Source organism: Oncorhynchus gorbuscha, linkage group LG20 (genome assembly GCF_021184085.1).
Source record: "Oncorhynchus gorbuscha isolate QuinsamMale2020 ecotype Even-year linkage group LG20, OgorEven_v1.0, whole genome shotgun sequence".
In the NCBI taxonomy this organism is placed as follows: domain Eukaryota; kingdom Metazoa; phylum Chordata; class Actinopteri; order Salmoniformes; family Salmonidae; genus Oncorhynchus; species Oncorhynchus gorbuscha.
The window spans coordinates 13,552,468-13,579,763 of NC_060192.1; the positions used below are offsets into that span (position 1 = coordinate 13,552,468).

Here is a 27,296-nt window from a genome sequence, read left to right on the forward strand (position 1 = left end):
CCCAGGGGTACGCACAATGCTGTCGGGTGTACGAATACATTTTAAAAATGTGATTTATTTTTTTCTTCACATTTTCAAACAGTACATTTATATTTTCCAACGGGGCTATACATTTGTGTGTTTTTTTCTTGCCTGATTAGCCTAGTTTCACTGCTAAAAATAAAATGTAACCATCTAGTGTTTAGCAAAATAGCAACACAATGTCAAATACAGGTAGCCTAGTCAAATAATTAACATCCAATCATATTAACCGTTACACTCTCACAGTAAACCTTCACTCTTGCGCAGACATTTAGAAACTAAACATGACAATTGGAAAAATAAGCGTCAGGAGTTTTGAGGGAGAATAAAGACGTATAAAAGCAACAGATACCATTAATAAGAAAGGGCTAGAAGTGTCTTATATGGTGAGCTACCGAGTGGCTAGGACAGGCAAGCCCCATACTATTGTGGAGGACTTCATTCTTCCTGCTGCCACGAATATGGCTGGGATATGCCGGGGGAAAAGTCCCAAAAAACTATACAGACAATTACTTAATTACGTATCAGTGACTTGGCAGGATATGTTTTGAAACAATTACTGCTTCACGTACATGCCAGTGAATTATATGTGTTACAGTTGGATGAGTCAATAGATGTGGCAGGCCTGGCACAGCTCCTGGTATATGTCCGTTACGTTTATGGGGGGTCAATTAAGGAGGACAACGTGAGAGGATATTTTTTAAGTACTGGACAGCTTTGTGACATTACATTTACTTTGGTGGTCAAGATGTGTTAGTATCTGTACTGATGGCGCAAAAGCCATGACAGGGAGACATAGTATAGTAGTAACGCGTGTGCAAGCAGTTGCTCCCGACGCCACTTGGGTACCCTGCAGCATCCACCGAGAGGCTCTTGCTGCCAAGGGAATGCCTGACAGCTTGAAAGACACTACAGTGAAAATTGTTATCTTTGTTAAAGCAAGACCCCTGAACTCTCGTGTATTTTCTGCATTATGCAATGATATGGGCAGCGACCATGTAATGCTTTTACAACGTGCTGGTTATCAAGTGTCAAAGAATTGACACGTTTTTTTTTAATTGAGTGACGAGCTTAAAGTTTTCTTTACTGACCATCAAGTTTCTCACACGACTGGCCTATCTGCGTGATGTTTATTTTCACCTGCGTGATCTGAATCTAGGATTACAGGGACTCTCCATAACTACATTCAATGTGCAGGACAACATTGAAGCTATGATTAAGGAGTTGGAGCTCTTTCTGTCTGTCTGCATGAACTTGGACAACACACAAGTCTTTCCGTCATTGTATGATTTTTAGTGTGCAAATTAACTCAAGCTTACGGACAATGTCAAATGTGATATAGCGAAGTACCTGAGTGAGCTGAGTATGCAATTACACAGGTATTTTCCCGAAATGGACGACACAAAATACTGGATTCGTTATCCCTTTCATGCCCTGCCTACACTTACCGATATCTGAACAAGAGATCCTCATTGAAACTGCAACAAGCAGTTCTGCGAAAATTGAATTTAATCAGAAGCCAATGCCAGATTTCTGGATAGGACTGCACTCAGAGTTTCTTGCCTTGGCAAATGACACTGATACCCTTTGCAACCACATACCTATTTGAGATTTGATTCTCGGCCCTCACTAGCATGACAACTAAATACAGGCACAGACTGTGTGTGGAAAATGATTTAAGACTGAGACTCTCTCCAATGCATCATTTAAAGGACACCCTTCTCATTAACCTGTTTGTGAGTTATTCACAATTTTTGATTGACAAACAAGGTTTTATATGTAAGATGGCTAAATAAAGAGCAACATCGAATAGTGTGTGTGTGTGTGGCAGGGTTTAAATGATGCCAACAAAAAAAGAGTGTGCACAGCTGGAGGTTGAATGTTTGAAGGGGTACAAGGACTATAACATTTTGGGAACCACTCTCGTAGGGTAGGAGTTGAATACCCCTGGTTTAGAATGTCTCTTCATTATGTGATCTTGTAGTCCCCCATCTTTATATCAGACACATGTTGTTGGTGACAACTCAGAGGCGGCAGGGTAGCCTAGTGGTTAGAGCATTGGACTAGTAACCGAAAGGTTGCAAGTTCAAATCCCCGAGCTGACAAGGTACAACATCTGTCGTTCTGCCCCTAAACAGGCAGTCATTGGAAATAAGAATTTGTTCTTAACTGACTTGCCTAGTAAAATAAAGGTAAAATAAAAAATTGTCAATTGTTATTTTGTCATTAAAGGCATTTGATCTAAGTACTCAAGTGATGTACACAAGTCAATGCTGCCAATAGATTTCAGTTGCTATATTATTCATGTATGTATTTAATTGAAAACATTCTGAGAAGTTGGCACCATAACTGTATATGACACTTAATCTTTTCTCATGGACACATGTAGAATTGTAACAGGCCAGGTAACGTGGATGTGTAAAGCATCACATCTACAGTATTTATTGATGGACTGGACATGTTGGCTTTAGGGGACAGCATCACACAGCATCACGTGTCACATTATCAAAAATGTACCGTCAACAAGGAACATGCTGCTATCACAGCACTACCTGATCCAGATGGCAAAACAGACCTCTGCCCAGCAACCTCCCAGCACTTGCTCTCCCCCTCAGACTCAGAGACAAACACACACACGCACGCACGCACACACATACATACATACACTCTCCAACCCGGCTCAGCGTGCCGCCCGTCCGACCCACTTATCTGTAATCATCAGTGCGTTATCCGGGCTTAAGCACTGGCCGGCTTGCTCCAGGGAAGATTAGGAGCCCAGATATTCCAAGTCCCAGCAGCTGTATTAACTAGTGAATAACCAGTGAACACCCAGGCGGGTGGACAGAGGTCCCCCCCCCCCCCCATGCATCCACTCTGGAACTGAGGATAGGAAGCTATACAGGCTGTGACCATCAAAGCCCTCAGAGGGAAAATTTACATTTTTTTCTCCTCCATTCCTGTCTAGTAGTAATTGAGTGGAATCATGGTGAAAATGGTCCCAATGAACCACCAAGACTCCTGTCCAATCCCTTTTATTGAGAAAGAAGTGAATGTTGAGCAAAGCTATCTAGAGGTCCTATCTGAGCATTAGAGATGCTGTCAAGGCTCTGACTGGTTTAAAAATCCTTAGGAGTCGATTGAGTTTCCAGTGGGCCGTCAAAATCCATCCATTTAAGAAGATATCAGTTTTTTTTAATGGGCTGCATCTCAATCCACCACATCCGCCTTCAGATACACCGCTGTTTGTCAGACCAGGAGACGTCGCAAAAATCGGTCTGTAGCATCAGAATGGTTTTGCCTTAAGGCTAACATGATCACTCTATGGAAAGACGAGACTCTCACGAACACGATGCTATTCTCCGGGACTCGTTTGAAGGTAACCCGGTACCGGAAGTATGGAAGTAGTTTTATACCAACAAAAAAAGGGGATAAATATGTGTCCCAAATAAAATATATTTCATGAGCTTTCTTATATCTCCTAGATATAGGACAGACACTTCAAACTCTATTTTGACATTTGTGAATGTGTTATTCAATGTGTTTCTATGGGCTATAGTAGTAAAGGCAAAGTTAAATATTTGTATCTTTTTTTTCTAATTATTATTTTATACATACAGGGGTCCTAAAATTCTAAGTCAAATAGCTCAATGGTATGACCATTGAAGTGATGTTGACATCTGCTAGGTTGGAGGAACATGAACAACTATGATACCCAAACTATGACTGTCAACACTTACCTAAACTACAGTATAACTAAAGTGTAGATTATACCAGTCTCGTTTTCATAATATCACTGGGACTTTGAATATGCATGTTAGATCTTGTTGATTGCAGCATTCATGTCCATTCATGAGCTGTGAAACATTGTATTAAATATGATTTTGTGAAAATCATTAGAATGCAGAACGGGACTATAACTCTCTTCCAGGATTGTCAGGGGTCTGTTGGAGGTATTGCAGCTTGACTTTGAGACCAAGGAGTTGACTGATCAACAATCAGAGAGCCAGATGATCACATGGCGTTTTGAGACAGGAAACATCAAGGATGTCGGCATCATGAGGATCTATACCACTCAGAGAGACTACGTGGGTCTGGCACCACTGGTCATGGTGAGGTGTGTGTGTGTGTGTGTGTGTGTGTGTGTGTGTGTGTGTGTGTGTGTGTGTGTGTGTGTGTGTGTGTGTGTGTGTGTGTGTGTGTGTGTGTGTGTGTGTGTGTGTGTGTGTGTGTGTGTGTGTGTGTGTGTGTGTGTGTGTGTGTCAAATCACATTTTATTTGTCACATGCGCTGAATACAACAGGTGTAATGTGTGTGTGTGTGCTCGAGTGCGTGCGTGGCATTTTATTACTATGTGTGCATGCATATCTTTGTGCATAATATCTAATAATAATATCTAATAATATCTAATGCAGCAGCTGCATTAACAGTAACACCACCACTGTATTATCCCTGCAGCTTAACTGTGAGTTGAATTAACCTCCCCTGGACGTGTAACTAAGTGTAGGCTGGGTGTACCATAATTTTACCTCTATTGTTCTCTCATCGGGTTTGATGTTTTATGATGGCGATAAAGGAACAATAAAGCGTGTGTGTAAATGATTGGAGAGCCCTGGAGAGGGGATGTCGGGGGGGGGGGGGGTGTTAATTGTTGACCGGCTGAGTGCCAGCTCCCTTGGCCTCTAGCTTTGATCAATTCTGTCCCAGGTCACACTCTCCCTCAGTCAGTGTTAATGAAGTTGACGTTCATTGAGAGGATCAAACAGCTCCCATAGGTAGGAATGGATCATCTTTTTAATGAAGCCACAATGCATATTGATTTATAAAATGTCTCCCTAAGTATGTACTAAGTACAGATCTGGATTGTCAGAAGACGCTAATACCACCTGCAAACTTGTGACCGAAATCAAGCACACTTCCATTACGTTTGTGAGTACTTCACACATTCACAACAGTGTTTGTGGCACAAATCCCATTGAATTGCTTCAGTACAGTAGGTTTGTACCAATAGTCAGTTAGGTTTGGGTGTCTTTCAGAGGCAGAACTAGAGCTTGTCCTTTCTGAATCGCGGTCAGCAGCTGTTGTGCTGTGCTGCTGAGTTTAGAACAGCTGACAGGCTGCCCTGCAACATCTGTTGAGTGCTTCAGTTAAATCTACACCAGGCCAGGGCATACAGTCATCAGCCACTGTATCCACCCCTACAACTCCTAGATTAGGAAGACATTTTATTAGAGAGCATCACGACCAGAAAACTATTTTGAATCAATGTTCAAAGAGAGGTTATGGAGCTACAAGAGAGATTTCATCAGCCGTGGATCAACGTTGACTTGTCTATTCATGTTGAGAAGTTATACCTAGCAGTTAAACACAATAAACAGTACAAGGTAATGTGTGTGCATGTGATTGTGTGTGGGCATGCATTGGTGCATGCATGTGAATGTACAGTACATGCCAGTTTGTGTATGTATTTGTATGATAATCTGCCTGCCTGCCTGCCTCACACGGTCGCTGTGTCCTGTCTTACCCCCTTGTAGGACAGTGACGTGCTGAACACAGCTGTTCTGACTGCTAAGAAGGTGTCTGTCCCAGTCAGGACTCTGGCTGTGGAGGCTGATGGCTCCGTCACTGATGTCACCAACTACACCAACTGCAGGTCCACTGATGAAAATGTGCTGAAGGTACAGCATTGGAACCCCTTTTTCAATATTCACTGTTTCCCTATGTTGCAAGATAACAAGTTGGGTATGGGCACCCACAACACAATAAAAACTCATACAAAACCATAGTTACACATCAATTAAAAACACCAAATCCTCCTCCACAGTAACTAAACACAACAAACTCTGAATACCCCATATACTCATAAACAGATCAATATTGTTAACCAGTTTGTAATAGGCTGTCCCCAAATACTGTTCTTTCGGGTCTTCCATATTGCTAATTTAGCTGCCCCTAACACATAATTAAGCAAAATAACTACACCCCTTCGACTAAACCTGTACTTTAGACCAAATATAAACAGTTGGGAAAAGAAAACCTCTCCCAAAGCTGAGAACCAAGAAGTGATCAGGTCAATCATCCCAACCAATCTGGGACACTGTAAAAACAGATGTGCCAGAGTTTCACACCCAGCACAGAAAGGACACCCTTCCCCAACTGTCAGATCCAGGTATACCAGATGCATAAAGGAAACCCTTCCCCAACAGTAGGATAAAAAGATGAATAAAGGAAACCCTTCCCCAACTGTCGGATCCAGGTGTACCAGATGCATAAAGGAAACCCTTCCCCAGCTGTCGGATTCAGGTGTACCAGATGCATAAAGGAAACCCTTCCCCAACAGTAGGATCCAGGTGTACCAGATGCATAAAGGACACCCTTCCCCAACAGTAGGATCCAGGTGTACCAAATGCATAAAGGACACCCTTCCCCAACAGTAGGATCCAGGTGTACCAGATGCATAAAGGACACCCTTCCCCAACAGTAGGATCCAGGTGTACCAGATGCATAAAGGACACCCTTCCCCAACAGTAGGATGCAGGTGTACCAGATGCATAAAGGACACCCTTCCCCAACAGTAGGATGCAGGTGAACCAGATGCATATTGGTGGCTATGGCTCCATGTATTATCCTCCATTGGAGGTCAGCTGTCCTCTTTTCATTAGGCAGTTTGTGAAAGAGGCTCTTCAAAATGCCACATCCCTGGTGGCGTGCAGGCCTTACGGGACTTGACAAGAACTCTCCAAGCCTGCATAACATACTCATAAAATGGAGTCAGGCCAGGCAAATCACCCCCCTCCAGCTTTAAGAGGAAAATGTGCTTGTCTTAGCCCAAACAGCCCGCTCTCCTCATCAATGTGTAGGCTGTGTCGACCCAGCTAGAACCGTCACAGTACAACAGTCTCTGGGCTGCTTGAAGACGGAAAGCCATGATCCTGGAAGAAATGTCCACCAAACCTTGCCCACCCTCGTGCAGTGGCAAGTACAGGGCTAAAGCTTTAATCCAATGTCGTCCAGACCAGAAGAAATTGACAAGGGTCCTCTGAAGCTCTTGTATCAGACCCCCCCGGTGGCTGTAAAATCATTAGTCTGTGCCACAGGATAGAGGCAGCAAGATTATTAGCTACCAGTACCCTTCCCCTATAAGACAGCTGGGTAGCAACCATTCCCACCTTGACAGTCTGGCACACCCTTTCACCAATACACCCTCCCAAAACATGACATCATGTAACAACTTAACATTAAAATACCAGTAAGATGATGACCTTAGTGGACAGGACAAGTGAATATCAACAGTAACAATATGTTGATCAGAGAAACCCACAGGAGTAATGTCACACCTTCCATCCCTACAACAGTAGTGATCAGATACATACAACCTGTCTAACCTTCCAACCCTACTACAGTAGTGATCAGATACATACAACCTATCTAACCTTGCTGCAATGACACGACCTTCATTAACTTTTAGCCATGTGTACTGCCTAACTTTTGCATTCTTTACTCTCTACACATCAGAAAGCTCAAACTCAGGTAATAGACCAGACAGGCAAGTTGCTGACCGCAGATGAGGTTCTTCAGCAGTGCGGTCAACAGTAAAATCTACTGTACAATTCCAGTCCCCCCCTAAAACCATGCACCCCTCTTGGTCACACTGTCTTAAGGTTTCCTTTATTTTATCAAATACAGCAATATGCTCTGTACCCTCATTAGGAGCATAAACATTAAAAAACAAATAAAAAACCCATAACATCCACCTTGACCAATAAAACCCAACCCTTGACAATCTCTGTTGTAGATGCCACATTCACCCCTTAGCCTGAGGAAAACAAAATTGCCACCCCAGCACTGAAATTAGTACCATGACTGAGTACATGCCGCCCCTCCAACCACATACCCCAGTCAACCTCATTAGCCTCATCACTATGTCTCCTGTAGAAAAACTACATTAAGCCTTTTCTGTTTCATTACTTCTAATACCCAAGCCCTCTTATTCCTGTCCCTTCCCCCATGAATATTGAGATAACCTTTCCTTAGTACCTCCATATAGAAAAGAGAAAGGAAAAGCAGAAGAAACCAAAGAGAAAATAGACACCCTATGAGGCATGATCATCATCATTGTTTTAATTTTCTATTAACCTGACCACGTTTCCCACTACCTTTTGCTGCTGTGACAGCAGTAACACATTTCCTCAAGTGAAAATGCTTCTTCACGTTCAACTGGTCTAACCCCACCGTCTTCTGTAACATCACAGCTGACCTCACTAACGTATCAATGTCAAAACAAATCTGCCAATTTGACAGATTTCCTAAAAGTCTGATCCAGTCTGATCCAGGAACCCATTTACCTCCACTAGATTGTAAATTCGAGTCGTGGACCAGCTGCTATCATATCAAGAGATATCCATATCCTTCTCCTGATCCTCCTCAACTGAGGCCACAGACCACTGACTCCCTTCTACCACATCCCTCTCAATACTCCCCACTTGCACCCAATCACTCGTACCAGGCATCTCCTCCACTACCTGGGAGACTAGCCCCACCTGCACCCCCTCCTGTACCCCAGCACTCATACTTGCCTAGTTAAATAAAGGTAAAATTGAAAAAATGTAAAAAAAATTGTGGCTGCTCTACCACTGTCGGCCCATCTCTTCCTACATCAGTGGGCCCAGAGGACCACCTGCGCACCTCCCTCTGCCTTCTCCCTTTTCGGGCAAGCATGTCGCTTATGGCCAACATCATCACACTCAGAACACCGTTGACTACCTGTACGAGCCATATACAATCTGTTGTCATACTTGACCACCACGGCTTTATTCATCCATGACACATAAGCAACATTCTCATATCCTACCTTCTCTCCTACGGCGACCAGAATCTCCTCCACAGTAGCTTCAGTAACACACCTAAAGCTGTGTCGAAGTCATCCCCGCCAAAAAAGCCTAAAGCTGTGAGGTCACCATCCCTGCCAAAACCAGGGTAATTTCGACACTAAAAACAATACACTTAATTCTACCACAACAACTAAATAAAAATAATGATAACCTTAATAATGCATAGGAAGAAAAGAAACGTAAAAGAAAAACCAAGATATCTAACTCTACACAGCGCTCACACTCACTCACACAATTCCCAGCATGCACCAAACACGAGAGAGAGAGTCTTTTCAAGGTAAGCCCTGGAACTGTATCCAGTTTCTTTCATATCACTCTCTCTTCCCGATCAGTGACCCCTATTAGAGTAAAGCACCTCACTGGGTCAGGGTAAAGGATGATCCCCGAGCATGGATACATTTCTATACACATAAACACAGATACAGTAAGATGGTTCCACAGCATGCTCTTTCTCTCTTCTCTCTCTCGGCACTTAGATGGATAAGCATACAGTATGTGACTATGGGCACAGGGACCTCACGTTTGATAGAACGCTTGCTAACCACTTAAATAACTCCACATGGAGAGGTTGTGTTCTTTAACTCAACCACCACCACCCCCCCCCCCCCCCGTCCAGGTGTCGGATCGTTGTGACTATGTGTTTGTGAACGGGAAGGAGACGAGGGGGGAGGGTGAGGATGGTACTCAACTTCACCTACAGCTACCTGAGCGCCCAGCTGGAGATGAGTGTGTGGATGCCCCGCCTCCCCCTGGTCATCGACGTGCCTGACCCCGAGCTCAGCCAGATCAAGGGCTGGAGGGTCCCGGTGGCCGCTGGCAACAAGAGGTATGGTTTTGTTTGTTAACAACTCTCCACATATCGATGTTAGTAGAGCTTTCATCTCGGCCAATGCTATTTTATAGCCATAGTACAGAATGGGAGAGCTGATGCCATGACCTGCCTGAGTTTGGCTTTCATTACATTTTAAAGAAGGATTTAATAAATTGTGAGTTGTACAAACGTCATAAAAAATAATCACAAGAGCTACTGGTAGTGACCCACTGCATAGTGACAAAGGATGAAATCAAAGAACATTAAATGTAAGTAGGATTTCACAGAGCTATACCCAGAATCCTAAACCCCTAAACCACAAAATAGTGTTTGTTTACCAGCCTCATAAACTAGAGCTGTGCTGTTCAGACAGATAGATGAATTCATAAATGCAAGCAGTGCAGTAAGTACTATGACAGAGAGGGTACGGAATGGAAATCCCCCAGCTTACCAGCCTTGCCTAATGCATATTACAGAGAGACTCTATAATAATCAACTATAATCACATCACTGTTAGTTACATAAGTGTGTTATGCCCTGTAGATGGGACTGTATAGACTTGCTCTCAGGAAACAGGTCAGTAGGGTCTCTCTCAATACTGAGTGTCGTACCGCTGCCTGGTTCTCACTCAATACACTGACGTGGATGGATGGATTGTGTAGGGTGTTGTTGTTTTTCTCTGGCGATATCTTAACATGGTTTTGGCTGGTTTCAGAGCCAGCTACCCAAATCCATTTAACCCTCAGTTATTTTTTGAAGACATCTGTCAGTTCTTGGTTTAAGTATACTTAAGCAATAAGGCCCTAAGGGGTGTGATATATGGCTAATATTGTCTCATATACACACGGGTGGGTGGTTGGGTTGAGCTAATTAGCACCCAGTATCAAAACTACCCGGTTTACAAAATTTATAAAATTATGTTTTGTCTTGCATTACTCTGGTCATAGCCATAAATACCCTGTGTCTGTGTGTGTGTGTGTCTCAGGACCAGCTGGGACAGTGAGGAAGAGGAGGAGATGAGGAAGGGCAGAGGCTGCATGCTACAGTACCAACACACTGTGGTTAGGGTGCTCACACCCTTTGTAGCTGAGCCGTCGGACCCAGCTCCAGACCCCATGGCAGGGAAAGTGGGGGGGGCTTTGGAGAGTTTCCTGGGGACAGACTGGCAGGTGGATGTCACCAGGCTGGTGCGTTACTCTTTCAGGGTGAGAGACCCAGCTATAGCCAGACTACAGGCTGGGACTGTACTGCAGGGACGCGCTGCAGGGACCACGACACTACAGGTAATGTGTTTGTATGCGTGTGTACATACAATGCCTTCAGAAGGTATTCAAACCCTTGATTTTGTCCACATTTTGGCGTGTTACAGCCTGCCTTTAAAATGGATTCTATTGAGATTTTGTGTCACTGGCCTACACATAATACCCCGTAATGTCGGAGTGGAATTATGTTTGTTTTTTAAATTATTACACATTTTATTAAAATGAAAAGCTGAAATGTCCCCGCGCGGGACAGTTGAACCAACGTGCGCTAATGTCATTAGCATGAGGTGAGACTGAAAAGATTTGGTATGGGTCCTCAGAGCCTCAAAAGGTTCTACAGCTGCACCGTCGACAGCATTCTGACTGGTTGCATCACTGCCTGGTATAGCAACTGCTCGGCCCCTGGTCGCAAGGCACTACAGAGGGTTGTGCGAATGGCCCAGTCCATCACTGGTGCCAAGCTTCCTGCAATCCAGGACCTTGGTGTCGGAGGAAGGCCGAAAAAATTGTCAAAGACTCCAGCTACCCAAGTCATAGACTGTTCTCTCTGCTACCACATGGCAAGTGGTACCAGAGCGCCATGTCTTGGTCCAAGAGGCTTCTAAACAGCTTCTACCCCCAAGCCATAAGACTCCTGAACATCTAATCAAATGGCTACCTAGACTATTTGCATTGCCCCCCCCCCCCTCTCTTTTATACCACTGCAACTCTCTGTTATCATCATCTATGCATAGTCACTTTAATAACTCTACCTACATGTACATATTACCTCAACTAACCGGTGCCCCCTCTCATTGACTCTGTACCAATACCCCCCTGTATATATGTTCACTATTGTTATTTTACTGCTGCTCAGTAATTACAGGTTACTTTTATTTCGTATTCCTTTACACATTTTTTAAAACTGTATTGTTGGTTAGGGGCTCGTAAGTGAACATTTCACTGTAAGGTCTACACCTGTTGTATTTTGCGCATGTGGCTTATACAATTTATTTGATTTGTAAGTAACAAGAACATTTCCCAGGACATAGACCCATCTGATATGGGCAGAAAGCTTAAATTATTGTTAATCTTACTGCACTGTCTAGTTTACAGTAGCTATTACAGTGAAATAATAGCTTGCTATTGTTTGATGAGAGTGCACAGTTATGAACTTGAAAATGCATTAATAAACCAATTAGGCACATTTGGGCAGACATGATACAACATTTTGAACAGAAATACAATGGTGCATTGGATCAGTCTAACATGTTGCACATACACTGCTGCCATCTAGTGTCCAAAATCTAAATTGTGCCAAAGATGGAATAATACATTGAGGCCTTTCTCTTGCATTTCAAAGATGATACAAAAATATATTGTCATGTTTGTCATTTATTATCATGTCTTGTCCCTGTGCTCCCCATTCTATTCGTTTCCCTCTGCTGGTCTTATTAGGTTCTTTCCCTCTTTCTATCCCTCTCTCTCCCCCTCCCTCTCTCACTCTCTCGCTCTCTCTTCTCTCTATCGTTCCGTTCCTGCTCCCAGCTGTTCCTATTCCCCTAATCATCATTTAGTCTTCCCACACCTGTTCCCGATCCTTTCTCCTGATTAGAGTCCCTATTTCTTCCTTTGTGTTCCGTTCCTGTCCTGTCGGTTCCTTGTTTAGAATTCACCGTGCTGTGATTGTGTATCACCCTGTCCTGTCGTGTTTTTGCCTTCATCAGATGCTGCGTGTGAGCAGGTGTCTCTGTCAGCTACGGCCTGCGCCTACCCGAAGCGACCTGCAGTCTGTGGCCGCTTCTCCTGTTATTCCCCTCTACAGACTAGAGGATTTCTGTTATTCCCTGTTTGGACATTTCCTGTTAAGGATTCAGGATTTGTCGTTTTCTGTTTGGACTTGAATAAACTCTGTTTCTGTTAAGTCGCTTTTGGGTCCTCTTTCACCTGCATGGCAGAAAGAACCGACCAAGGAATGGACCCAGCGACTTCAGACGCTCGTTACACTGCCGTCGAGATCCAAGGAGCCATGCTCGGCAGACACGAGCAGGAATTGTCTGCTGCTCGCCATGCCGTGGAGAACCTGGCCGCTCAGGTTTCCGACCTCTCTGGACAGTTCCAGAGTCTACGTCTCGTGCCACCTGTTACTTCCTGGCCTGCCGAGCCTCCAGAACCTAGGGTTAATAACCCACCTTGCTACTCCGGGCAGCCCACTGAGTGCCGCTCCTTTCTCACGCAGTGTGAGATTGTGTTCTCTCTCCAACCCAACACATACTCTAGAGAGAGAGCTCGGGTTGCTTACGTCATTTCACTCCTTACTGGCCGGGCTCGAGAATGGGGCACAGCTATCTGGGAGGCAAGGGCTGATTGCTCTAACAAGTTCCAGAACTTTAAAGAGGAGATGATTCGGGTTTTTGACCGTATAGTTTTTGGTAGGGAGGCTTCTAGGGCCCTGGCTTCCTTATGCCAAGGTGAACGGTCCATAACGGATTATTCTATTGAGTTTCGCACTCTTGCTGCCTCTAGTGAGTGGAACGAGCCGGCGCTGCTCGCTCGTTTTCTGGAGGGACTCCACGCAGTGGTTAAGGATGAGATTCTCTCCCGGGAGGTTCCTTCAGATGTGGACTCTTTGATTGCTCTCGCCATCCGCATAGAACGACGGGTAGATCTTCGTCACCGGGCTCGTGGAAGAGAGCTCACATCAACGGTGTTTCCCTGCTCCGCATCGCAACCATCTCCCTCCTCTGGCTTTGAGACTGAGCCCATGCAGCTGGGAGGGATTCGCATCTCGACTAAGGAGAGGGAACGGAGGATCACCAACCGCCTGTGCCTCTATTGCGGAGTTGCTGGACATTTTGTTAATTCATGTCCAGTAAAAGCCAGAGCTCATCTGTAAGCGGAGGGCTACAGGTGAGCGCAACTACTCAAGTCTCTCCATCAAAATCCTGTACTACTTTGTCGGTCCATCTACGCTGGACCGGTTCGGGTGCTACATGTAGTGCCTTGATAGACTCTGGGGCTGAGGGTTGTTTCATGGACGAAGCATGGGTTCGGAAACATGACATTCCTTTCAGAGAGTTAGAGAAGCCTACGCCCATGTTCGCCTTAGATGGTAGTCATCTTCCCAGTATCAGATTTGAGACACTACCTTTAACCCTCACAGTATCTGGTAACCACAGTGAGACTATTTCTTTTTTGATTTTCCGTTCACCGTTTACACCTGTTGTTTTGGGTCATCCCTGGCTAGTATGTCATAATCCTTCTATTAATTGGTCTAGTAATTCTATCCTATCCTGGAACGTTTCTTGTCATGTGAAGTGTTTAATGTCTGCCATCCCTCCCGTTTCTTCTGTCCCTACTTCTCAGGAGGAACCTGGCGATTTGACAGGAGTGCCGGAGGAATATCATGATCTGCGCACGGTCTTCAGTCGGTCCCGAGCCAACTCCCTTCCTCCTCACCGGTCGTATGATTGTAGTATTGATCTCCTTCCGGGGACCACTCCTCCTCGAGGTAGACTATACTCTCTGTCGGCTCCCGAACGTAAGGCTCTCGAGGATTATTTGTCTGTGTCTCTTGACGCCGGTACCATAGTGCCTTCTTCCTCTCCGGCCGGGGCGGGGTTCTTTTTTGTTAAGAAGAAGGACGGTACTCTGCTCCCCTGCGTGGATTATCGAGGGCTGAATGACATAACGGTTAAGAATCGTTATCCGCTTCCCCTTATGTCATCAGCCTTCGAGATTCTGCAGGGAGCCAGGTGCTTTACTAAGTTGGACCTTACCATCTCGTGCGCATCAGAGAGGGGGACGAGTGGAAAACGGCATTTAACACTCCGTTAGGGCATTTTGAGTACCGGGTTCTGCCGTTCGGTCTCGCCAATGCGCCAGCTGTTTTTCAGGCATTAGTTAATGATGTTCTGAGAGACATGCTGAACATCTTTGTTTTTGTCTATCTTGACGATATCCTGATTTTTTCTCCGTCACTCGAGATTCATGTTCAGCACGTTCGACGTGTTCTACAGCGCCTTTTAGAGAATTGTCTCTACGTAAAGGCTGAGAAGTGTTCTTTTCATGTCTCCTCCGTTACTTTTCTCGGTTCCGTTATTTCCGCTGAAGGCATTCAGATGGATTCCGCTAAGGTCCAAGCTGTCAGTGATTGGCCCGTTCCAAGGTCACGTGTCGAGTTGCAGCGCTTTTTAGGTTTCGCTAATTTCTATCGGCGTTTCATTCGTAATTTCGGTCAAGTTGCTGCCCCTCTCACAGCTCTTACTTCTGTCAAGACGTGTTTTAAGTGGTCCGGTTCCGCCCAGGAGCTTTTGATCTTCTAAAAGAACGTTTTACGTCCGCTCCTATCCTCGTTACTCCTGACGTCACTAGACAATTCATTGTCGAGGTTGACGCTTCAGAGGTAGGCGTGGGAGCCATTCTATCCCAGCGCTTCCAGTCTGACGATAAGGTTCATCCTTGCGCTTATTTTTCTCATCGCCTGTCGCCATCTGAGCGCAACTATGATGTGGGTAACCGTGAACTGCTCGCCATCCGCTTAGCCCTAGGCGAATGGCGACAGTGGTTGGAGGGGGCGACCGTTCCTTTTGTCGTTTGGACAGACCATAAGAACCTTGAGTACATCCGTTCTGCCAAACGACTTAATGCCCGTCAAGCTCGTTGGGCGTTGTTTTTTTCGCTCGTTTCGAGTTTGTGATTTCTTACCGTCCGGGTAGCAAGAACACCAAGCCTGATGCCTTATCCCGTCTGTTTAGTTCTTCTGTGGCTTCTACTGATCCCGAGGGGATTCTTCCTTATGGGCGTGTTGTCGGGTTAACAGTCTGGGGAATTGAAAGACAGGTTAAGCAAGCACTCACGCACACTGCGTCGCCGCGCGCTTGTCCTAGTAACCTCCTTTTCGTTCCTGTTTCCACTCGTCTGGCTGTTCTTCAGTGGGCTCACTCTGCCAAGTTAGCTGGTCATCCCGGTGTTCGAGGCACTCTTGCGTCTATTCGCCAGCGCTTTTGGTGGCCGACTCAGGAGCGTGACACGCGCCGTTTCGTGGCTGCTTGTTCGGACTGCGCGCAGACTAAGTCGGGTAACTCTCCTCCTGCCGGTCGTCTCAGACCGCTCCCCATTCCTTCTCGACCATGGTCTCACATCGCCTTAGACTTCATTACCGGTCTGCCTTTGTCTGCGGGGAAGACTGTGATTCTTACGGTTGTCGATAGGTTCTCTAAGGCGGCACATTTCATTCCCCTCGCTAAACTTCCTTCCGCTAAGGAGACGGCACAAATCATTATTGAGAATGTATTCAGAATTCATGGCCTCCCGTTAGACGCCGTTTCAGACAGAGGCCCGCAATTCACGTCACAGTTTTGGAGGGAGTTCTGTCGTTTGATTGGTGCGTCCGTCAGTCTTTCTTCCGGGTTTCATCCCCAGTCTAACGGTCAAGCAGAGAGGGCCAATCAGACGATTGGTCGCATACTACGCAGCCTTTCTTTCAGAAACCCTGCGTCTTGGGCAGAACAGCTCCCCTGGGCAGAATACGCTCCCAATTCGCTTCCTTCGTCTGCTACCGGGTTATCTCCGTTTCAGAGTAGTCTGGGTTACCAGCCTCCTCTGTTCTCATCCCAGCTTGCCGAGTCCAGCGTTCCCTCCGCTCAAGCGTTTGTCCAACGTTGTGAGCGCACCTGGAGGAGGGTGAGGTCTGCACTTTGCCGTTACAGGGCACAGACGGTGAGAGCCGCCAATAAACGCAGGATTAAGAGTCCAAGGTATTGTTGCGGCCAGAGAGTGTGGCTTTCCACTCGCAACCTTCCTCTTACGACAGCTTCTCGTAAGTTGACTCCGCGGTTCATTGGTCCGTTCCGTGTCTCCCAGGTCGTCAATCCTGTCGCTGTGCGACTGCTTCTTCCGCGACATCTTCGTCGCGTCCATCCTGTCTTCCATGTCTCCTGTGTTAAGCCCTTTCTTCGCACCCCCGTTCGTCTTCCCTCCCCCCTCCCGTCCTTGTCGAGAGCGCACCTATTTACAAGGTACATAAGATCATGGACATGCGTTCTCGGGGACGGGGTCACCAATACTTAGTGGATTGGGAGGGTTACGGTCCTGAGGAGAGGAGTTGGGTTCCGTCTCGGGACGTGCTGGACCGTTCACTCATCGATGATTTCCTCCGTTGCCGCCAGGATTCCTCCTCGAGTGCGCCAGGAGGCGCTCGGTGAGTGGGGGGTACTGTCATGTTTGTCATTTATTATCATGTCTTGTCCCTGTGCTCCCCATTCTATTCGTTTCCCTCTGCTGGTCTTATTAGGTTCTTTCCCTCTTTCTATCCCTCTCTCTCCCCCTCCCTCTCTCACTCTCTCGCTCTCTCTTCTCTCTATCGTTCCGTTCCTGCTCCCAGCTGTTCCTATTCCCCTAATCATCATTTAGTCTTCCCACACCTGTTCCCGATCCTTTCCCCTGATTAGAGTCCCTATTTCTTCCTTTGTGTTCCGTTCCTGTCCTGTCGGTTCCTTGTTTAGAATTCACCGTGCTGTGATTGTGTATCGCCCTGTCCTGTCGTGTTTTTGCCTTCATCAGATGCTGCGTGTGAGCAGGTGTCTCTGTCAGCTACGGCCTGCGCCTACCCGAAGCGACCTGCAGTCTGTGGCCGCTTCTCCTGTTATTCCCCTCTACAGACTAGAGGATTTCTGTTATTCCCTGTTTGGACATTTCCTGTTAAGGATTCAGGATTTGTCGTTTTCTGTTTGGACTTGAATAAACTCTGTTTCTGTTAAGTCGCTTTTGGGTCCTCTTTCACCTGCATGACATATATTTTTTAAATTCTTTGTATTATCTTTTACGAGATCTAATGTATTATATTCTCCTACATTCATTTCACATTTCCACAAACTTCAAAGAATTTCCTTTCAAATGGTGTCAATAATATGCATATCCTTGCTTCAGGTCCTGAGCTACAGGCAATTAGATTTGGGTATGTCATTTTAGGCGAAAATTGAAAAAAGGGTCCGATCCTATTAACTTGATTTTTGAATGACTACCTCATCTCTGTGCCCAACACATACAATTATCTATAAGGTCCCTCAATGGTGAAGTTATTCATTACAATTTGGATGGTCTATAAATACACCCAGTCACGACAAAAATAGAGACGTCCTTCCTAACTCCGTTGCCAGAGAAGCCAAAGGTGATGGATGGATCAACAACATTGTAGTTACTCCACAATACTAACCTAAATGACAGAGTGAAACCAAGGAAGCCTGTATATCAAAAACATATTCCAAAACATGCATACTGTTTGCAATAAGGCACCAAGGTAAAACTTCAACATATGTGGCAACTTTATGTCCTGAATACAACGTGTTATGTTTGGGGTAAACACAACACATCACTGAGTACCACTCTTCAGGGTGGTGGCTGCATCATGTTATGGGAATGCTTGTCATCGACAAGAACTAGGGATTTTTTTTATCATAAAAAGAAACGTAATAGAGCTAATTCAAATCAAATCAAATTTATGAATATAGCCCTTCGTACATCAGCTGATATCTCAAAGTGCTGTACAGAAACCCAGCCTAAAACCCCAAACAGCAAACAATGCAGGTGTAGAAGCACGGTGGCTAGGAAAAACTCCCTAGAAAGGCCAAAACCTAGGAAGAAACCTAGAGAGGAACCAGGCTATGTGGGGTGGCCAGTCCTCTTCTGGCTGTACCGGGTGGAGATTATAACAGAACATGGCCAAGATGTTCAAATGTTCATAAATGACCAGCATGGTCCAATAATAATAAGGCAGAACAGTTGAAACTGGAGCAGCAGCACGGCCAGGTGGACTGGGGACAGCAAGGAGTCATCATGTCAGGTAGTCCTGAGGCATGGTCCAAGGGCTCAGGTCCTCCGAGAGAAAGAGAGAATTAGAGAGAGCACACTTAAATTCACACAGGACACCGAATAGGACAGGAGAAGTACTCCAGATATAACAAACTGACCCTAGCCCCCGACACATAAACTACTGCAGCATAAATACTGGAGGCTGAGACAGGAGGGGTCAGGAGACACTGTGGCCCCATCTGAGGACACCCCCGGACAAGGCCAAACAGGAAAGATATAACCCCAACCACTTTGCCAAAGCACAGCCCCCACACCACTAGAGGGATCAGCACAAGCCAAATCCTAGAGGAAACCTGGTACAGTCTGCTTTCTAACAGACACTGGGAGACAAATTCACCTTTCAGCAGGACAATAACCGAAAACCTGAGGCCAAATATACACTGCCGTTGCTTACCAAGACAACATTGAATGTTTCTCAGTGGCCTAATTGAATCCCAATTTGTAATTCAACAAAATGTGTAAAAAGTCAAGGTTTTGAATACTTTCTTAAGGCGCTGTATGTGTCTGTTTGTATACTAATGTGTGTGTATGATGTTGCAGGTGATGTCTCCTCTGTCTGACTCGATCCTGGCTGAGCGGATGGTCAGGGTACTGGATGACAAAGTGAGCGTGACAGAGCTGGGAGTGCAGCTGGTGTCTGGCCTCTCTCTGTCCCTCCAGCTCAGCCCAGGGAGTAACAGGGCCATCGTCGCCATGGCTACCACACAGGAAGTCATGCAGAAACCCAAGCAGGTAACTAGCTGTAAAATAAAACCTGTATTAAACTTATTATGCAAAATATAGAACTTCCAATATAATACTTTTTCCAAAGAACCACCCCAACACATTGTGCCATTCAGAAGCTGGGGCACTGCTAGAAAACTGTACCCTCAAAGCCCTTCATAGATATCGGGCAGGAAAATTATCAATTTCACAGTGTAACCTGGTGGTCTAGTAGCATATGTTTTGTCCCTGTGATTTCTGTGTGTGTGATTTAATGGTGTCCACAGCTCAGGCCTGTAGTACAGTGGCCACGCTGTGAGTCAGGCAGGGAGCACGCACACAGTTTAACAGCTCACACATTAGCCGGGCAGTATGCCCATTCAAAAACACTTCCCAAACTGTGAGCGGGGAAACCATTAGGCAGTTGTCCATACTTCATAGCCAGCATTATGGCAGCCCTGTGCTGCCTTGGGGCCTGGTGAACCACTAGCTTGACCCAGTCAATACTCAAGCTATTAGAATGGAGCTCGCGCACATGCCCATTTGTTTCTGTGATGGGCTGTGTTAATGTAAAATTCTGGGCTATGCATAATGTATTTCCCCTCAGAATATAGGCCAGGCTTCTTGCTCTAGTCGTTCATATCAGTTTACAGCTCTCTGGTTCTATGGTCACTGGACTGACTTGTGGTGGGGGTAATTACCCACATTGCGCCCTCTGGTGGCTATTGTAAACAGTGTTTATTATGAATCTACTGTATATTGATATTGATCCCCTGTGGTTAAATTGATTTTCAAATCATGATTTGATAGGACTGTGGTGTGTGGTACAATAGCCGAGCTAATTATAAAGAGATTAACAGAGGCAGTTCTTAGACACCAACAAAAAGATGGATTATCTGAAATGGCAACCCAACCGACGAAACACTGAGGCAGGAAATTAAATAACTTTCGAATTGTGAACCATTGGGTTGCTTGAGGATCCTTTGGAAAGATACAGAATCAGTTCTGCTCCTGATTTACCACCTACTATCATGCATTATCACAAGATCTATTTATGGGAGGGAATATTTGGAAACAAAACTTGGGGAGAATATTGATTCCATTGTTGCATTTTGTCCTATTTTGGATTTTCGTTGTCCTCTCCTGATCCAGTCTCTGTGTTGTCTCTCCTTAGGAGGCACTGGTCAGCTGCTGGGTCCAGTTCAGTGATGGCTCAGTGACCCCTCTGGACCTCTTCGACCGCAGCGTCTACTCCCTGACTGTGACTTCATGGGACGAGAGAGTGGCGACTGTGCGCCGGACCCCCCAGTCAGCTTTTATGGTGGCGGAGGGCGAGGGTCAGGGGGCGCTGGTGAAGGCAGAGCTGAGGATTTGTGAGGAGTGCCAGAAGTCCAAGAGAAAGAGCAAGCTGGTGGTGGGCAACGGGCTTCTCAGGGTCACTTTCCAGATGGGCAGCAGGCCCGACGGAGGGGACACTGGTGGGGGTGTTGCTGAGTATGGAAATGATGGTTCAGAGTCAGAGGGAGAGCCTAAGCCTGTTGTGACATTACCATGGGAGCCCACAGCAGTCGTGGCATCACAACGAGAGCCTGAGCACATTGTGACCTCACCACAGATTCTAACTGAGGGGGGCGGAAACAGACGCTCGTTCAGGAGCACTGTGCCAGACCTCCAGGAGACCATCATGACTGACGTCACCACATCATCTAGCAGGGCTCAGGAAGTGGCTGGAGGTGGCATCTCTACCATCAGCACCACTACCACCAACACTGACAGTAGTACCACTACCATGGGCAAACCTGGCACTGACAAACCTCTGATGACTGGCAGACCTGGCAGGGATAGAACCCTGGGAAGAGGACAGGGGCTGAGGAGAGACTGGGGAAACCTGGTGGAAAACCCAAACCAGAAGAAAGAGATGCCCAAAGCAGAGGCACCACCCCAGAAAGAGCAGCCCAAGCAGTCCAAGCCACCGCTGGTGGTGGAGAGTGACCTGGTGAGGACATTTAGAGCCATGTCAGACTTAGAGATCGGTATCTTCGCCCTGGTGGGGGTCTCCGTGGTGGCCATCCTGGCCTTCCTGCTAAACTGTACCTCCTATAACCTCTGCTTCCGGGTCCACAAGACCCCCATCCAGGGCAACCCAGATCCCAACAGCCCTAAGGAGCACAGGAATGACTGGGTGTCGCTGGGGACCACCACAGGTCCCCAAGTCTCCACCCTCAAGCGGGAGAACCACCGCTCAATGGAGTCCAACTGCAGCCTGCAAAGTCACAGTTCCATAGATACCCACCGGGCCCTGGAGAGCAGTCTGAGTATGAGTGCTATCCCAGAGAGGACAGCCACCCTGGGAAGGAGGACCAGCTCCCAGCAGGTTTCCGCCCTGGACACCACTGCCCAGCGTTCAGCCACCCTCCTACCCAAGCCCACCTGCAGCGATCCACTCCACTCCCCCACCAGCAAGAGGAACCAGGTCCAGTTCACCACCTTCACCACGCTGGACATTAAGCACCTGGCTGCCCTGAAGAGGAACGAAGTGGACTTTAACTGGCCTAGTCAGGCTGGGGGAGCTGGGGAGCCTCAGGGGCCCCTACCTGACATGCCATGGCCTGTAGTCAGACCCCTGGGTGAGCCAAAGTGAGATTCCACGTGTGTTGCGTGTGAGTGTGTGCGTGTGTGTGCGTGCGTGCGTGTCTGTGTGTGTGTGTGTGCGTGTACATGCATTTGTGTGTTCTGAACCTGTTTAAGTGTATAAACTGTGTAGGTAGAGTATACACAGAATAGGTGTATGGACACTGTCATTCCATTATATCACACATATTATGTCACACATATTATATCACACACATGAACAATTTACACACATGACCAAATTACCAAATGAATGACCAGACCTCATTAATATGGAATGGTAAAAAATGTATATTTCTACAGATGATTGTTTACACTGTTTTAAATGCAGTTTAATAATGTTTAATTTCCTTTCGCTTTTATATATTTGTATGACTCCTCCACAAAATAGCTTCAGATTTCACTTTGTACCAGTTGTTAGGGTAATTGCAATATGAAAGACATTATTTGTAGTTGGTTATATACTTTCCAGCCTTTGTATATTTGTATGATTCCTCATCAGAATAGTTTAAACATTTGTACAATTGGTCAGAGAAAATGCAATATTTATGAATATTATTGGAAAAATGATTTTATACAGACCACCCTTTTGAATGGACATTTATTCAAATTGTATGTGCTATGCAAACACAGTTCATGGTCATGTAGAGTTTGAATTGAATATTGGCATCAACTAAACAATGAAAATACCTCTGCTACAAGAATTGTCTTGGGGGAAAGAGTTCTTCCATTTGAAAAAAAAAATATATATATATATATATATAATCTTGTCCTCAACACAGAGCAATACATTTTAAAAGAGAGGATTATTTCATGTGTAAATGAAGACGAATGGTGCTCTGTCTGTGCAATGATGTTTTGATGTTCAATTCCTATGAGATTATCCAATAAATTACTGAATGAAGGACCAAATGGATGGTTTGGGAGCAGAATTTCATCAGTATTGTCTTCCACCATTATTCCTTTTTATTTAAAATAATGTGATTATTTTTATATTCAAAACACATAATAATGGGTGAAGTTGTCCAAAATATACTTTGTTTATTACTATAAAAAACAATGGAAATTGTGAGATTCCCTGAGCTTTGGTTTGCTCTGGATGTCATGTGGCATACAGTACAATATGTCAGTGGCATCACAAGAGTAGGTCTTGCTACAGAGGTCCCCTCCTCTATGTGGCCTGTGAAATGAAGGAACTTTTCACTCCACTTTGATACAAAGTGATTTTCATAGCAGGTTAGGTGGGCATTTTTGCTAACTCTTTTCCTAACCTTAACCTGATCTCCTAACCTGCTACATGAATTATCCTAACCTGCTGCGTAAAGTGAAAAAGTCACTTTGCTATTGAATTGGCATAAAAAAGTGTTTCCCGTGAACTGAAGTCACCCACTGAATGAGGTCCATTTTGAGTGATAGGAGTAAGTGAGAGAGAGTGAATGAGTGAGTGAGAGAGAAAGAAGACGAGAGAGATCTCCCTTTTGCTTATTGCGATAGCGCCAACACACTTCTGAGGAAATGCTGTTTGATATCTTCTGCCGAGGCACACAAGTGATAACTCCCTGGCTCCCTCTCTATGGTGTAACCGTGGCGACACATCTCTAAATTACATTTCAACAGTAAAAAAAACCTGCACAAGCTTAAACTAACCCAGATAATCTGATGTGCTGATGCGCTGAACCTCAAACTGACAGCAGAGGATTTGACAGCATGTGTCATTTCCTTCTGCTGTAGAGGGGGATGGATTTGAAGTGTTGATAAAGGCTATTTAATAAATTTTTCCAAAATTCTCTCCCTTTACACATCCAGCATGTTTGCTATGTGGGCAGACTCTCTCCCCTTCAGACAGTTTATCTTTCTTACAGGAGCTGGAGAGTTAAATACACTTTCACCTGCAACAGTTCCCGTGAATCTCTGCAGTGTTTCTGACCACAAAATGACTGTAATAATAGAGATTGACATCAACTGACATTAATGTGTAAAGGCAAATATAAAAAATACTGAATACTAATACTGAATTTCAACTTTATATATTTAGATCAGCTTTAGTATTGCAGATTGTAGCTACCATCAATGTAATTGTCTGCATCATTTCTAATTTCATTTTTTTTGAAAATACACTACCATTCAAAAGTTTGGCGTCACTTAGAAATGTCCTGTTATGCAGGTGAATGAGGACCCAAAAGCGACTTGGCGAAAACAGAGTCTTTAATCCAGTAAAGTAAATCTACAATCATAAAGCATAATTCCACTCGTAATGACGAGAACAGACTGGAGACTCGATCATGAACTGCAGGTTGCCTCGGGAAGGCACTTGAACGTAGCAGACTCAGACACCTGCTCACCACGCAGCATCTGAGGGAAACACGACACGACAGGGCGATACACAGACACAGCACGGTGAACAACAGACAAGGATCCGACAGGGCAGAAACGGAAAACAAGGGGAGAAATAGGGACTCTAAACAGGGAAAAAGATAGGGAACAGGTGTGGGAAGACTAAATGATTGATTAGGGGAATAGGAACAGCTGGGAGCAGGAACGGAACGATAGAGAGAAGAGAGAGAGGAAGGGAGAGAGAAAAAGGGGAACGAACCTAAAAAGACCAGCAGGGGGAAAACGAACAGAAGGAAAAGCAAAATGACAAGACAATCTAAGACAAAACATGACATGTCCTTGTTATCGAAAAAAAATATGTTGTCCATTAAAATAACTTTAAATTGATCAGATACACAGTGTAGACAGCTAATCCAAATTTATAATTTTAAAAAGCTAATTGATCATTAGAAAACCCTTCTGCAATTATGCTAGCACAGCTGGAAACTGTTGTTCTGATTAAAGAAGCAATAAAACTGGTCTTCTTTAGGCTCGTTGAGTATCTGGAGCATCAGCACTTGTGTGTTTTATTCTAGGCTCAAAATGGCCAGAAACAAATAACTTTCTTCTGAAACTCATCATTCTATTATTGTTCATGAAATAGTACCCGCAAAACAATACCCGCAAAACACCAGTCTCCATGTCAACAGTGAAGAAGCGACACCAGGATGCTGGCCTTCAGGCAGAGTTGAAAAAAAAGCCATATCTCAGACTGGACAATAAAAAGAAAAGATTAAGATGGGCAAAAGAACACAGACACTGGACAGAGGAACCCTGCCCTAGAAGGCCAATATCCCGGAGTTGCCTTTTCACTGTTGACGTTAGACTGGTGTTTTACGGGTACTATTTAATGAAGCTGCCAGTTGAGGAATTGTGAGGAGTCTGTTTCTCAAACTAGACACTCTAAGGTGCTTGTCCTCTCACTCAGTTGTGCACTGGGGCCTCCCACTCCTCTATCTATTCTGCCTCCCACTCCTCTATCTAACAGTTTGCACTGTTCTGTGAAGGGAGTAATACACAGCGTTGTACAGAACTTCAGTTTCTTGGCAATTTCTCACATGGAATAGCCAACACATTGTGTTTTTTCTAACCCAATGTGCCATTGGCACACAAGGAGTGATGGTTGCTGATAATGGGCCTCTGTACGCCTATGTAGATTTTTTTTTAAAAACAAGCTAATCCAGCTACCATAGTCATTTACAAAATTAACAATGTCTACAACGCTTTTCTCTCAAAAACAAGTACATTTCTAAGTGAAACAGTAGTGTGTGTATAAATATATATACAGTACCAGTCAAAAGTTTGGACACACCTACACACCTAGGTTTTTCTTTATTTGTACTATTTTCTACATTGTAGAATAATAGTGAAGAACTATGAAATAACACATACAGTTTAGAGATCATTATTTATTTCAGCTTTAATTTCTTTCATCGCATTCTCAGTGGGTCAGAAGTTTACATACACTCAATTAGTATTTGGTAGCATTGCTTTTCAATTGTTTAACTTGGGTCAAACGTTTTGGGAAGCCTTCCACAAGCTTCCCCAATAAGTTGGGTGAATTTTAGCCCATTCATCCTGACAGAGCTGGTGTAACTGAGTCAGGTTTGCAGGCCTCCTTGCTCGCACACACTTTTTCAGTTCTGCCCACACATTTTTTACATGCTTGGGGTCATTATCCAATTGGAAGACCCATTTGCGACCAAGTTTTAACTTCCTGACTGATGTCTTGAGATGTTGCTTCAATTTATCCACATAATTTTTCTACCTCATGATGCCATCTATTATGAAGTGCACCAGTCCCTCCTGCAGCAAAGCACCCCCACAACATAATGCTGCCACCTAAATGCTTCACGATTGGGATGGTGTTCTTCGACTTGCAAGCATCCCCCTTTTTCCTCCAAACATAACGATGGTCATTATTGCCAAACAGTTCTATTTCTGTTTCATCAGACCAGAGGACATTTCTCCAAAAAGTGAAATCTTTGTCCCCATGTGCAGTTACAAACTGTAGTCTGGCTTTTTTATGGCGGTTTTGGAGCAGTGGCTTCTTCCTTGCTGAGCGGCCTTTCAGCTTATGTCGATATAGGACTCATTTTACTGTGGATATAGATACTTTTGAACTGGTTTCCTCCAGCATCTTCACACAGTCCTTTGCTGTTGATCTGGGATTGATTTTCACTGTTCGCATCAAAGTATGTTCATCTCTCGGAGAGAGAACGTGTCTCCTTCCTGAGCGGTATGATGGCTGCGTGGTCCCAAGGTGTTTACTTGTACTATTGTCTGTACAGATGAACGTGGTACCTTCAGGCGTTTGCAAATTCCTCCCAAGGATGAACCAGACTTGTGGAGCTCTACAATTTATTGTCTGTGGTCTTGGCTGACTTCTTTTGATTTTCCCATGATGTTAAGCAAAGAGGCACTGAGTTTGAAGGTAGGCCTTGAAACACATCCACAGGTACACCTCCAATTGCGTTTCCTGTTTGTCAATCTCCCTACATCTGTGTAGTGGCCCATTAATCTGGAGCATCAGCTTCCCTATTGACAAATTGAAGGGATTGGGGTCGTTGGGCTGGGATTAGTGTGCATTAGTGGACCCTCTCTATGGCACATGCCCTTTAATGTGGGCCAGAGAAGACAATGTTGCTTACTTGTTGCTATGTTAACAACACTACCCTGGGTCATATTCATCACGCTCAATGGGGCAAATGCTGTCAAACTGAAATATGAGTAGGAGCGTGTCACGTCCTGACCTTA

The 27,296-nt window shown here is 45.0% G+C and overlaps 1 protein-coding gene across 1 annotated transcript in view; it reads left to right on the top strand.

The window, feature by feature from the left end:
- Positions 1-23,091, top strand: part of LOC124007144 (transmembrane protein 132D-like) — a 64,018-nt gene extending 40,927 nt beyond the window's left edge. The window contains 7 exon segments of the mRNA XM_046317477.1: positions 3,950-4,130; positions 5,553-5,696; positions 9,526-9,573; positions 9,575-9,735; positions 10,706-11,003; positions 19,374-19,565; positions 20,710-23,091. Of these exon segments, the coding sequence (XP_046173433.1) occupies positions 3,950-4,130; positions 5,553-5,696; positions 9,526-9,573; positions 9,575-9,735; positions 10,706-11,003; positions 19,374-19,565; positions 20,710-22,176 (2,491 nt within the window). The 3' untranslated portion in view covers positions 22,177-23,091.
- The last annotated feature ends 4,205 nt before the right edge of the window (positions 23,092-27,296 follow it).